A 13,260-nucleotide genomic window follows, 5' to 3' on the forward strand; every position below is an offset into this window, starting at 1 on the left:
ACAATGCATGTTATAGAAATAGTTAGAAATACTCGAGCTTACCTTACCTGCCCCTTTCTTACAGTTTATCGCCACCTCTCTAGCAAGAAAAATTATTACATGCGGTGACTATTTGGACTCCAATCACGCGAGGACATGTGAATTTTGTTTTCTCTCCTTTATACACATGATATGAAGAAAAAAAAAACATTTCACATATCTTCACATGATTGAAGTCTGGATACGCCTGAACTAATAAGTAATAATTTCTCCTCCAGCAGGCTGCTAATTTTCTCTTGCCATATGCCACCACATCGATCTTACTGAAGTTGGCACCGCTTAGTAGGATAGCTCGGTTACCTGTTCATCTGTGTGACGCTCTTCTTGGTGAGGCTTATTTTTTAATGCCAATACGTACTGACGTTGATGTCCCCTTCTCTATTTTTTTCCATGACACTTAGTTTGGGAGTTGGTGCCTCCACCATGACTTGTGAAGTTTCACTTCTATTTCTTGTTGGTGTTTCTTCTATTGGTTCTTTGAGAAGCATTTTTTTGTGCTTTCGACCTCTTGATGATGATTTCATTTCAAGATGTTCTTTGTGTTAATAGTCTAACCCTTAATGTTAACGATGTTTACTGAACAAGCCAAAATGAAAAATGAGAGAGAGTGCAAGTGAAAGGTTTGTAAGAGATGGCAAAAGAGGAAAGCACGAGGGGGGATGATAGAAAACATAAAGGGAAAGAGAAAACCACGTGCGAGTAGTACACATGATAAAAATGAGTTTTTAGGTTAGTTTGATCAAGCGACTCATGTAGATTATGATCTTACAAAGAAGATTTATTATACTATGGTAAGATATAGTTAACGAGATTAAGGTTTTATTTGGAAAAGTTTTCTTTTTTATTCCTAAAGCAGCTTCGTAGTAAAAAAATAAATTTTATACTAAGAAGCTGATCATTTAAGAAGCAAAAAGAAAGCCGTCCCAAGGCTTTGTTTGGGACAACTTTTTTACTGATTTGTAAAGCTGCTTTTTAATACAAATATATCTAGTTCAATAAATTTTTGTACTATAAATTTATTTTAGGAAGCAATAAGAAAGCTGTCCCAAATGAAGCTTAAGGCTTCGTTTGGGACGACTTTTTATTGCTTCTTAAAGCAATTTTTTAATGCAAAAATAAATTTTTTGTACTAAAAAGCTGCTTTAAGAAGCAATAAGAAAGCCGCTCCAAACGAATCCTAAGTAAAGCAAAAGCTTCCTTGGAGAGGGTAATTGAAAAAAATCCATCAAACGAGAAGTATGGTAGTGAAGAGGTGCAAGAGAAAAGAATGCTCACTTGTAAAAATATTAAAAATTTAGAGGAGGCGCCTATAGATTTAAGTGAAATTACAAGATAAAAAAAGATTTATCAGAAACTATATGATAGCTTAAAAATTGCGTTATTGGATATAATATGCGAAAGTTATATCATAAGATGCCCAAAAACACGTACCGTTTGGTGAGCATCACATTACATGAAAATGAAAACTTTGGCATTAAGAGCAGTACGCCATAGAATGCTCATATATAAATAGGCATAGGGGGTTCCCATCTATTATCAAACCTACACAGAACTACTTGGCTTAATACATATCAATATGGCTTTGTATTTTCGCCCTCCCATGCTTTCGTACAGTAAGAAGCAGCCAGTGCTCTTTAGCTTTTCTTCCACGCCAACATTTCTAATTCTTCAAGGAAGTATTACAAGATTCCATCCCATAAGCTGCCTCTCACCAGCTAATACAAAAACTTCTCCTGCTCGTCGCACAGCAAATTTTCAGCCAACCATTTGGGATGATAACTACATCCAATCGCTTCTAGTTCATTTCATGGTGATGGCTTATGATTTAAATTATTTGAGTCATTATGAAGATATTTTATTACATCTACTCTTAAAATTGGCATATGCTAATTATTATTATCAGCAATGTTATTAGATGATATGCACATAATTTTTTTTTTATTCAATCATAATTAATCTATATTCAAGTATAAATTCTTGTACTTTGATATGAAGGTATGGATAAAAAAAAAATCAAAATGATTTTTCTTTTAAACTAAGGCTTCGTTTGAGCCGGCTTTCTTACTGCTTCTTAAAATAATGTTTTAATAATAAATAAATAAAATTTTGTATTAGAAAACTACTTTAAGAAACAGTAAGAAAGTCATCCCAAACAAAGCGTAAGAGATTTGGCTTGAACTAACATATATGTTGAGTTTGAATCATTTAGTTTCATCTCTATTCGAAATCAACCGAACTCAATTTCTAGCAATCCATTTTTTTAATGTTATTACTCAAGATATAATGGCACATTATTGAACCTATATCCTTAATGATTTAATGCCAAGGATAATATTGCTTATTTTTCTTAGAGAGTATTACATCATTGAAGTTGATGAAAAATGAGTACATATGCGCAGGAGGAGAAGTATATACATCAAAGAGATAAATTGAAGGAGGAAGTCAGGTGTTTGATTGGCCAACAACATGGACTTGTTAAACAGCTTGAACTTGTGGATGCCCTACGACAGTTAGGAATTGATTATCATTTTGATTCAGAGATCATGAATTTGTTGAGTTGTATTTGTTCATCAACGGAAAATATAAATAACTTGATAAAGAATAACAATCTTTATGGCTCTGCATTGCTCTTTAGGCTTCTAAGGGAGCATGGCATCAATAATGGTGCAATACTAAGGTATGTACCAACATGTGCATGCATATAAAATTTTCATTTAAGGGTTATTTAGTTCATTGTAAATATAATTATAAAATTTAGGTTCAAGCAATATTCTCCCTAATTTCTTGCGTATAATAGAGTCATAAATTCAATTCCATCTTTATGACTTCCCTTAAAACAAAATCTATATTTTATCTCTATGTGATATTTTATTTATGTCTAGTCTTATTTCTTGTTTTTTTCCAATTGACTTATGCCCATGGTTCTATAACTAATATTGTTCCCTACTTCTAAGTAAATAATATTTATGATATGTTTCCATCCTTAAAAAATCCAATATAAATCTAAATAAAATGTTACCTAAACAACATTATTAAGATAACTATATCATAAAAGGCACTCTATTTCATTAAACTCTAATGCAATCTTATCTTGAATGCCAATAGGGCTAATGATCTATCATTTTTTTTCTTGTTGTAATTAATTTTAGCTATTAGTTAGTAAGCCTAGTATGAATTTTATGTACACCAAGATTCTTTAAAAAAAAAAAGTATACCAAGATTCTTTAGAAATAGGACTAAAATGCCAATGAATAAAATACTTTACCTTATTTAACGTCAAATATGATATCAATTCTTTTGCATTTTATAATAAGTATGCTTAATAAAATCCTTTTGAATTATTTGGTAGAGTTGATACTCTGATGAGTTGCTTCAAAAAAGTGAGAGAAAGCTTCAATCCCAATCATCAATATGACGTTAAGGAATTGCTTAGTTTGTATGAGGCTTCCTACCTTGCTATGGAAGGAGAGGAAGAGTTGGATGAGGCAGGAAAGTTTGCTATGGAGCATTTAAGACGTCTTGATAGATCTTTACTAAGTCCACAACTTATTGAAGAAATAGATCATGCCTTGGAGCTACCCTTGCATTGGAGGATGCCAAGGCTGCATAGTAGGTGGTTCATTGATGCTTATGGGAAACAAGAAAATGTTAATCCCATATTGCTTGATTTGGCCAAACTAGATTTCAACATAGTACAGAGCATTTATATGACAGAGCTTAAGGAAATTTCCAAGTATTTTGAATTTTTTTTTAATTTACATAATTAATCCTTCTCATAATTCTTCTAAGAAATATTATTACCTTTCACAGTTGGTGGAGAAATCTTGGTGTTCTTTGTGATGAGCTTGATTTTATAAGAGACAGACTAGTGGAGAACCATTTATGGGCTTTAGGATTTACATTTCAACCTAAATTTTGGAGAAGCAGGAAAGCAATCACCAAGATTAATTCTTTGGTAACAACAATTGATGATGTTTATGATGTTTATGGCACTCTAGATGAACTAGAGATCTTTACAAATGCCGTTGAAGAGTAAGGAAATACAAAAATTTAATTAATGTGCATAAATATGTTTTAACTAGCTTTGATTATCATATATGTATAAATAATAATATTATTATAATCTAAATGTAATTAAATTTAAGTATTGAATTATCCTTGATTAAATTATTGCTAAATTAAATTGGAACTCCCAGTTGGAAAATGGATGCAGCTCAACAACTTCCAAATTGTATGAAGATATGCTTGATGGCACTTTTCAATACAATGAATGATATTGCATACTCGTTTTTAAAGGAAAAAGGATTGGATATTCTTCCATGCCTAAAAAGAGTGGTAATGCAACTTTTAGTTCATTATGTATATGTCTTTAACTTTTAATATAGATTCAAGCTTTTTCTCATAATTCAAACTTTTTGATATAAAATTCTATTAAGCTACAAATTAGTAATAAAAACATTAAACTAGATTAGATGATTGATGTGGTACAATATTTTTAACCAAATTATGTTATGATTGTACTCTAGTGGGTCGATTTATGCAAAGCATACTTAATTGAAGCAAGGTGGTATCATAATAGATACACTCCAACATTGGACGAGTACTTGGAGAATGCTTGGGTAACAATATCCGGAATTTGTGAACTATCAGCATCATATTGTCTAAGTGATGACTTGAATGTTGAAGCTCTTGATAGTATAAACTTTTATCCACCCATCGTTCAACATTCATGTATGATTTTTCGACTCTACAATGATTTGGGAACTGACATGGTAAATATGAGCATTTTCTTCAATCTAAGAATGTAATCTTAATGTTTTCTTTTCTCTTTTTGAATGATTCATTTATTTATGATAGAATGATATTTTGTATTTATTGCAGGCAGAGATCCAAAGAGGAGACGTTTTAAAATCAATTCAATGCTATATGAATGAGAAAAATGTTTCAGACTCAGCTGCTCGAGACAATATAAGATGTTTAATAAGAAATTATTGGAAAAAATTGAATGGAGAATATATGACATTTTCAACATCTATAGAATCTTTTAGAAAAGCTTTAGTAGATGTTCCACGAACAGCACAAAGCTTCTATCACTATGGAGATGGATATGGAGAGCCTGGTGGTAAAACCAAGGATAAAATTTTCTTAACGATGATTGAACCAATTCCACTTTAAAAAAGTTGTCCTTTAAAAGGACAGTAACATCCTCATTCCTAATCCAATGTACTATTCCTTTCTCCAAGTGCATGCTTTTTGTAATTTAACTTATGATAAATTTTTTATCCAAGCAATTAGTGGTAGCTTTTTGCTTCATATTAAATCAAATATTGCATGCCAAATTATTTTATACCTTGTGCTCATAATTACTAATCAATAAAAAGCATCCAAGTAAACATGATAATGTAACACATCATAATGTGTGTAAAAAGATCTAACTGCACTTTACCCTAGACTAACAACATCTAAGATATTGCTTATTAGAACACATAGTATGTGCAAACTTAAGTGTTGTCAAAGGGGTCGACCCTCAAGCTTGGCAAAAAAGCACCAAAGTTGGTATCATCTCAAGGATCCAATAAAGTTAAGACATGTCACCTTAACTTATTTGATTTTAAAAATATATTTTAAAATATAATATGTTTATTATTTTTCAAAATTAGTTATGAAGGTGTTTTGATGGATAAATTTATTTATATGATTTTCAAGAAAAGGATGTTTGAAAATTAGTCATTTTTTTTAAAAAAAACACCTCATATATTGCCAAAAGTGTTTATTTTCATTTAAAAATGATTAAGGTGATATGCTTTCTATAAATTGTATATGTCACCATTCATATGAGATTCAGTTATGATTGATTATCTTTATCATCAAGTAATCTATCACTAATGGTGATAGTTAACTTAATACAACCATAAGTCAATTTTAAATATGATAGATATGACCCGCTTAGTGAGTTTATGTGTTGACTCAAACTAGATTCAAAGCACATACGTACAAGCCAATATGAAGGTTAGGTGGGTAATTTTAAAAATCACATAGTTAAGTGCAAAGGCAACAATTACTTGAATTGGTGTGACTTAAGCAAAATAGGTATCTCTAGTGGATTTGTTCCACCATGAACAAAATTGGTTTGCACAAGTGGATGTGATCTACTTGAAGGTGTACATAGATAAATGTAGCATGTCTAAATAAGAAAAGGTACTTAAGTGAACATAATATACCTAAATACCATATAAGAAGGGATGTTTAATCACGATGCCTTGACCAAATGATGATGTAATATCATCTTAGAAAAATGTGATTTGCCTTAAGAAAATGTAGCATGTCTAAATAAGAAAAAGGCACTTAAGTGAACATAATATACCTAAATATCATGTTAGAAGGGATGTTTAATCTTGATGGCTTAACCAATTGGGGATGTATAATATGATCCTAGAATATGTGATTTGTCTATGTCTTTATTCATTTAGCTTCTATAAAATATTAGAACTTCTTTGTAAGGTTGGGCACCAATGCCTTAAAATATATTCTCCAATATTTTTAACTACTTTTACAATTAATAAGCTAAATTTAAAATTTGATATTTGTTACATGTATTGTTATAAGCAAAAAAAAAAAAAAAGCTGATCATAATTTCATGGTTGTGTCATCTCAAGTTATCAAGTTTGAGATTACATATCCCTATAGGTAATTGACCTAGCCCAATCATGAGATGCATTGTTAGCAACCTTGAATTATATAATCCAAAGAGTTTCATGATCTAAAATTAAGGAAGACAATATATATTCATAGATAGATGAATATTTCTGGTTGATTTGTAATGAATTTAAGTATTATAATCCTTAAGAGTTAAAAGAAAAGTTTTATTGTAGAGGAATAGGATAAGTTGAACATACAAGCCAAAAATAACCAAATTAGGCTCATAATCCTATTCGGGATTAGGACTACCACTATTTAAGCATATGTCTATACAACCAACTAGAGAGGTTTAATTAAATCATTATGCGGGATAATAGGAGTGAGAAAAATAATATGAAGGTTTTAAACCACAAGCAAGTACTATCTAATAATTTATGCATCTACTAGTATTTATTGGTGACGTCTAAATATACAAAGTGAGGAGATCAATTAAAAATCATAGTATAAATTAAAATTTTACTTTAAATAAAACTTACTTAGATTTGAAATTAATGTGAATTTAAAAATTGATTTATGTTATAAAAATGATTTTTTTTTTCTTGCAAGCCTATTGCAATGCATAAACTCACAAAGCCTCATCACAGAAAGAAAAGGAAAAATCATAATCCAATAAAATTATCAATAAATATATACTTTATGATTATAAAAGAATAATTATTTTTTAGTACAAGTGAGTTTACGAATATAATCCAAGTGAAAATAAGAATTTATATGAGCTCTATATAAATAAAATCATGTCTTAATTTCTATTTACAAATTGAAATGTGTTGAAAAATAGCATATTTGCATAAGGTATAAGCCTCAAGTTCCTTATGCTCTTTGTCTTTACCTTCTAGATCCTTCTTGGTACTCTTAGATCTATTTGGATTGGGATGTACACTTGAATTTTGAAGTGTACTAGTTTGATAGCTGAAACTTTTGCGCTACTACAATGCTTACTAATATAGCTAGATCAGTTACTTAGTGAAGAGTGACATCTTTTCATTAATAGCTACAAATAGAACATGACCCTTGGTAACTTTAGTGCAGTGGTGATGTTGACATTGGAGCACTGCAGCACCCGAGTGCTAAAAAGGGGGCCAAAGCGTGAGAAATTGTGGCACTGTGACATTTAATAAAAGAGAATCCAATGCTACCAAGCTAACTTCTTGATGCTATGGCACCAGCTTTGGTAATGCTGCAACACTGGAAAACATAGAACTTAGCGTTGTAATGTCCAATTTATGGCCCCTCGGTGATATTAAAGGTAGCGTTGCGGTGTTGTTTCATTGGATGCCGCAGCATTGTAAGCACCAAAGAATTTTCTTCCATTTCTAAATTTTTTCTAAATAAACATAACTAAAATAACATATTTTCATTGAAAATTAAATATGTAAAACACGACCACTACAGGAAAAACACTGATTTCAGGCGGTCACATTTCTGGTGGCTTTCCGGCGCGTTTCCGGCGGCTTTTTGTCATGGAATTTTCCGGAGGAATTTCCGGCGGCTTTTTCACTATTCCGGCGGAATTTAAAAATTTATTGAAAATGAATAAATTTTTTACTATTTAAATGATTTAACTAAAACTCATTAAAACTTATATTAACTATTTAATTAATTCTCATTTTAAAATTAATTAGTTAGTTAATTTTTATTTTATGCGCCGGTAACCGCGGGAGGGGAGCTCGCCGGGACTGGATTTATATATATATTTTTAAATTTGACCGACGGTTTTAGACCGCTGGCAAGCCGCCGAAATAATTTGCCGCCGGAAAAACCGCCGAAATTTATTTTCCTACGCCGTTTTTTTCGGCGGAAACTCAACCGCCAGAAAACTACAAAACCGCCGGAAAAGGTTCAATTTCTGCCGGAAAAAGCCGCCGGAAATGAGTGATTTTCCTGTAGTGGACATAATTTACACTTATTAAATTCTCCCCATCTTTACTTGGTATCAAGTAAATAAAGAAATTTGGAATTTTGGTTGATTAAATAATCAAAGTAAAAATTAATAATTTAAAATTACTAAAATATAGGATAATATATTAAAGTCTTGAAATAATGGAAATGAACAAAGTTATAATTCTAGTTTAAAAAAAAAAATACAAGTAATTATCCTAACCATACACCCTTAGTATTGCATAAATTAAATTTATATGTTTTGAATATAATCATTTACTTTTGAATTCTAAATTGAATAATGCATCTTTAAATATTAGATGTGTTTATAGTTGTTGCATCCTCGAATATTTGCGGCAGTAGAGAAATATAAAGTTTAGCATCTTAGCTTTGTACGAAGATCTAACACACAATCAGATAGAGTGAGGGTGAAATATTTATAAGAGATACCAATATTTTTACGTGAAAAATCCCTGAAAAGGGGAAAACCACGGGGCTTAGCCCAATTTGAATGAATCCACTAGTATTTGCAATTAATTACAAATGAGGCCATTCCTTGGGAAAAAGACCATGGCTCGATCTACATTATATTGAGTACATTACATGGTGGGAATACAAAGAATAATTGTTAACGTATTTGTTTCGTCAAAAGGACCATAGTCTAGTGATGGAGGTCGGAAGGACTGTAGTCGGTTGACAACGTAAGTCGAAAGGACCGTATTCGGTGGGCAACGTAAGTTGGAAGGACTATAGTCAGCGGGAAACGGAGGTCATTAAGACCATTGTCTAGTGATGAAGGTTGGAAGGACTGTATTCTATGGGCAACTTAAGTTAGAAGGATAGTAGTCGGTGGGTGATGTAAGTCGAAAGGATCGTAGTCAGTGGGCGACGGAGGTCATAAAGACCATTGTCTAGCGACGGAGGTCGGAAGGATGACATCAGGTAGAAGTCCAGCAATGGACATAAGTCTAGCATCGAATGTCTGGCAACTGGCAGAAGTCCAACGTAGGGTAGAAATCTAACAACAAGCGGAGGTCCGACATTGGGTAGAAGTCTGACGACAGTCGGCAGCTGGGTAGAAAGTCCTGGGGGGTCGAGGAGGAGTACTTTCCTTCTCTTCCTTGCTTTCTTCTCTTCTCTTCTTGCTTGAGCATCCTTCTTCCCGGGTCCCTTTCTATGTGAAATGAGGGGTCTATTTATAATTTTTTGAGAGTGGCATTGCCAGTAAATAGGAGGAAGATAAGGGGAAGTTAGGAGTGGTTTGAATGGATGACTGATGTTAAATCCCTTGATCAAGATGCATTTATTAAAGATTTGAATGTCTTAATGATATTAGAATTTGGAGATTTTGGGATCGTTGGATTCGTCTCATCGAGCCGCTTGATTCGACTATAAGCATGCCACATTTGGAAAACATTTGGTAAACCAAATTATGGTTTGAACCTTCCAAATGTGCTTCAGGCCTTTGATTTGAATTTATTTGGGCTCGGATTGAGTCGAATTTGGTGTCATTGGGTTTGTATTTCTGAGATGTTTAGTTCGACTACAAGTATGCCGAAATCGGAGCTCAGATGATGTCCAATTTAATTTTTGAAGTTTCCAACATGATTTTTGCCTCGTGATTTGTGCCCGATCAAAATTATTTATCAATGATATATCAATAGTTAAAATTGAAATTTTATTAGTTCAGCATCATTTATATAGTTTTATCTTATCCTTTGTGAATTTAAGTAAAAAGGTTGCAGTCAAATTCTAAGCTTTTATGTTATACCAATTTTTGAATGTACTCATTTTTTTCTTCTTTTCTTTTTCTTTTCATTTTTTAACCTTAATTATTTATCTACAATTCAAAAGGTCAATGTATAAATGTATAATTTATAAATTCAAGTTAAGTATATAATTTAAATAATCTAAGTTATTTAATTATTAATTTTTCCAATCTATAAATTATAAATCAGTGTTCATCTGAACTATGATATTGGGTTTTATTATTATTCTAATTTTACATAATTTTTAATTATCATTTTTATTATAGTTAAATAAATAATTAGATTGCAGAGATTTTAATGGAAGATAATATAAAAATATAAGTGTAAGGAGAATTTAATCAAATGTATATAAAAGTACACATGAAGATTAATAAATACATATATTTTCATATGAATGATAGAAATATACAAAATATGTGATATATATAAAACTAAAATACATGGTATATGATAACTAGTGCTTAAAGCACTATTTTAACCATCACAATTTAGTAGCTCTCATAGCCAATACTCAAATCATTACATCACTATGAACATGGTAGTCCTTCACATTACTAATTCTCTCCCAAAATAAAGTTATGTAATAAAGTGTTGCATTTATACATATACTATTTCTCTAGAATAAACATAAAATGAAAACTCCTTATATGTATTTTTAGGTTATTTCTTTTTTATTATACTTCTCATCCACAAGGTTTCAATCCGTGATCATTAATCTTGAAGATGTGAAAAGTTTATTTATCTTCAATCCTTAGGGCACCATTAGGATGTACTCTAATAAGAATAAATTGGCCAGTCTATCCAAATATAATTTTTTTCATGGTAATATTTCTTCATATAACAAAAAACCAGGAAAAAATTCGTTATCTAGAACTTTACACCCATGCATTTTCTTGATTTCTTCATTATAGATTTATGTATCTTCATAAGCTTTTTTTCTAAATTCATTAAGTTTATCAACTGTAATATCACAAATCTGCTCCAGGATCGTCCAGGACGATCTGGATCGTCCTGGGACGATCAGTGGAAATTTTGCTCCAGAATGTGCCCAGTTTTGCTCCAGGTGATTTTCTGTACATATCGTCCAGGCCGATTTGGACATCGTCCAGGACGATTGGCACTGTAGAAAATATCGGCCTGCGAATAGTTCTGGGAACCGTCCAGGACGATCCAAAATGGTCTGATCGTCCTGGGACGATTTGGCGATCGGCCGGGCCGATCTGTGTATTATAAAGCTGATTTCAGTCGTTTTGAAGAGAGAGAAAAACGATGATTGTTTTGAGGAAAAGAAAGAAAAATATAGATGTTTTGTTCCGCTGCATTTGGTGACTTATAGTAGCTCTGTTGTTCTGTGTTTGGGTGTTATTTTGAGTTAAATATTTGGAAGATTCAGTTCAGAACCAAATTCCAAAGCCAGATCCTGGATAAAAAGGTTTTGTCGCGGCCCGGTGCGAGCGGGATCCGTCCCGGATCGGGTCGGGTCGTGACATCAACTATAGCAGAACTCTGAATATTTTGAATAGAGAAGGAATCTTCATTCTTTAGTGCATTTCACTTCTTTTTGAGGATGCATGCTTTTGCTTCTTTCCACCAATTGCTTTAAGATTTTAGAAATGAAATGAGGACACTCAACAATACTTTACTCAAGAAAAATTGACATGGATAAAAAACCAAACTTTCAACTTACTCTTTCTTTAGTTTTTATGGACAATGTAGCGCCAAAAATTAAAATTTAAAGTACTATGTAGGGTTTAACCTGGCCAAACGCAGCTGTGCTATAATCAGTGTTGTGATGCTACTTTCACCCTCTTAGTTTTGGTTTTTTTTTTTTTTAATATCACTAATACTCACCACTGCTAAATCTAATCTATCAAGCACATAAAAATTAAAAATTGGGTTGCCCACATATAACATTAGGTTTATAGTCTTCAGCCAGGCTTTCCCAGAGTTATAAATTTGGTTGGGGTACATTGCTACCATTCTACAAATAATTTTTTTTAAGATCTTTTTAATTTTTCCTTGGGTTAACTTCAGTATTGCTAGGCAATGATCCAAGAGGTTTACTACTTACTAAAGTTGTAAGCTGCCTTAATTGTGTTTTCAATTTTTTAATTGAAGAAGCTTGATTTTGAAATTGGGTCCCTAACTATATCACTACATCTTTAAATGATGATTTTCTACTTCTAAACGGATTTCTTTGATTAAATCCTAAAGTATATGTAGGTCTAGAATTAACAACAGGTTGCTAATGATTGTTTCAGTTTGCTCCTTGATTATTTTGACTATAGTTTCATAGATTATTACCAGCAACATTACTTAACCAATTAAAATTAGGATGGTTCCTCCAACCTGGATTATATATATTAGAGTAGGGATTATTTTGTCTTCCAATTAAATTAACTTTTTCAATCCCTTACACATTATTATTTTCAATTAAATTTTTATCCTCTAATTACATAAATAATTATGTTCCTAATTCTGAATTTACTTATATTATGCTCAACTTCTTAGAAATTACTATAACTTGTGTAGTTAACATTAACAAAGCATCAAATTTATATATTCATGCTACTCTCTTAGGATTCATCCTATCAGTAGGCTACTGAAAATTATTAGTAGTCATTTTCTCTATTAATTTATATATTTTCTCAAATGGCTTAGATTTTAATGATCCTTTAACTATAGCTTCTATGATTGTTCGAAGAGATTTTATGAATCAATTATAAAATATTTGAATAACTAACCAATCAGGTAAGGCATGGTGAGAAAATTTTCTAAGTATTTCCTTAACTCTCTTCCAACTATCATAAATTGATTCTCCTTCAAACTAAGTAAAAGAAGTGATATCATTTTGAAGTTTGGCAGTCTTTGAAGG

General features: G+C 31.6%; 1 protein-coding gene across 1 annotated transcript; it reads left to right on the forward strand.

Annotated features, from left to right (window-relative positions):
* Nucleotides 1-1,615: 1,615 nt before the first annotated feature.
* On the forward strand, nucleotides 1,616-5,214 carry LOC110101309 (alpha-terpineol synthase, chloroplastic-like). Its single transcript, XM_020829164.2, has 7 exons — nucleotides 1,616-1,849; nucleotides 2,439-2,716; nucleotides 3,389-3,772; nucleotides 3,850-4,071; nucleotides 4,236-4,374; nucleotides 4,566-4,811; nucleotides 4,921-5,214. Exons 1-7 carry the CDS (start codon nucleotides 1,616-1,618, stop codon nucleotides 5,212-5,214), a joined length of 1,797 nt encoding a protein of 598 aa, XP_020684823.1.
* Nucleotides 5,215-13,260: the final 8,046 nt, after the last annotated feature.

This window comes from Dendrobium catenatum, unplaced genomic scaffold, assembly GCF_001605985.2.
Source record: "Dendrobium catenatum unplaced genomic scaffold, ASM160598v2 fragScaff_scaffold_323, whole genome shotgun sequence".
Taxonomy (NCBI): Eukaryota; Viridiplantae; Streptophyta; class Magnoliopsida; order Asparagales; family Orchidaceae; genus Dendrobium; species Dendrobium catenatum.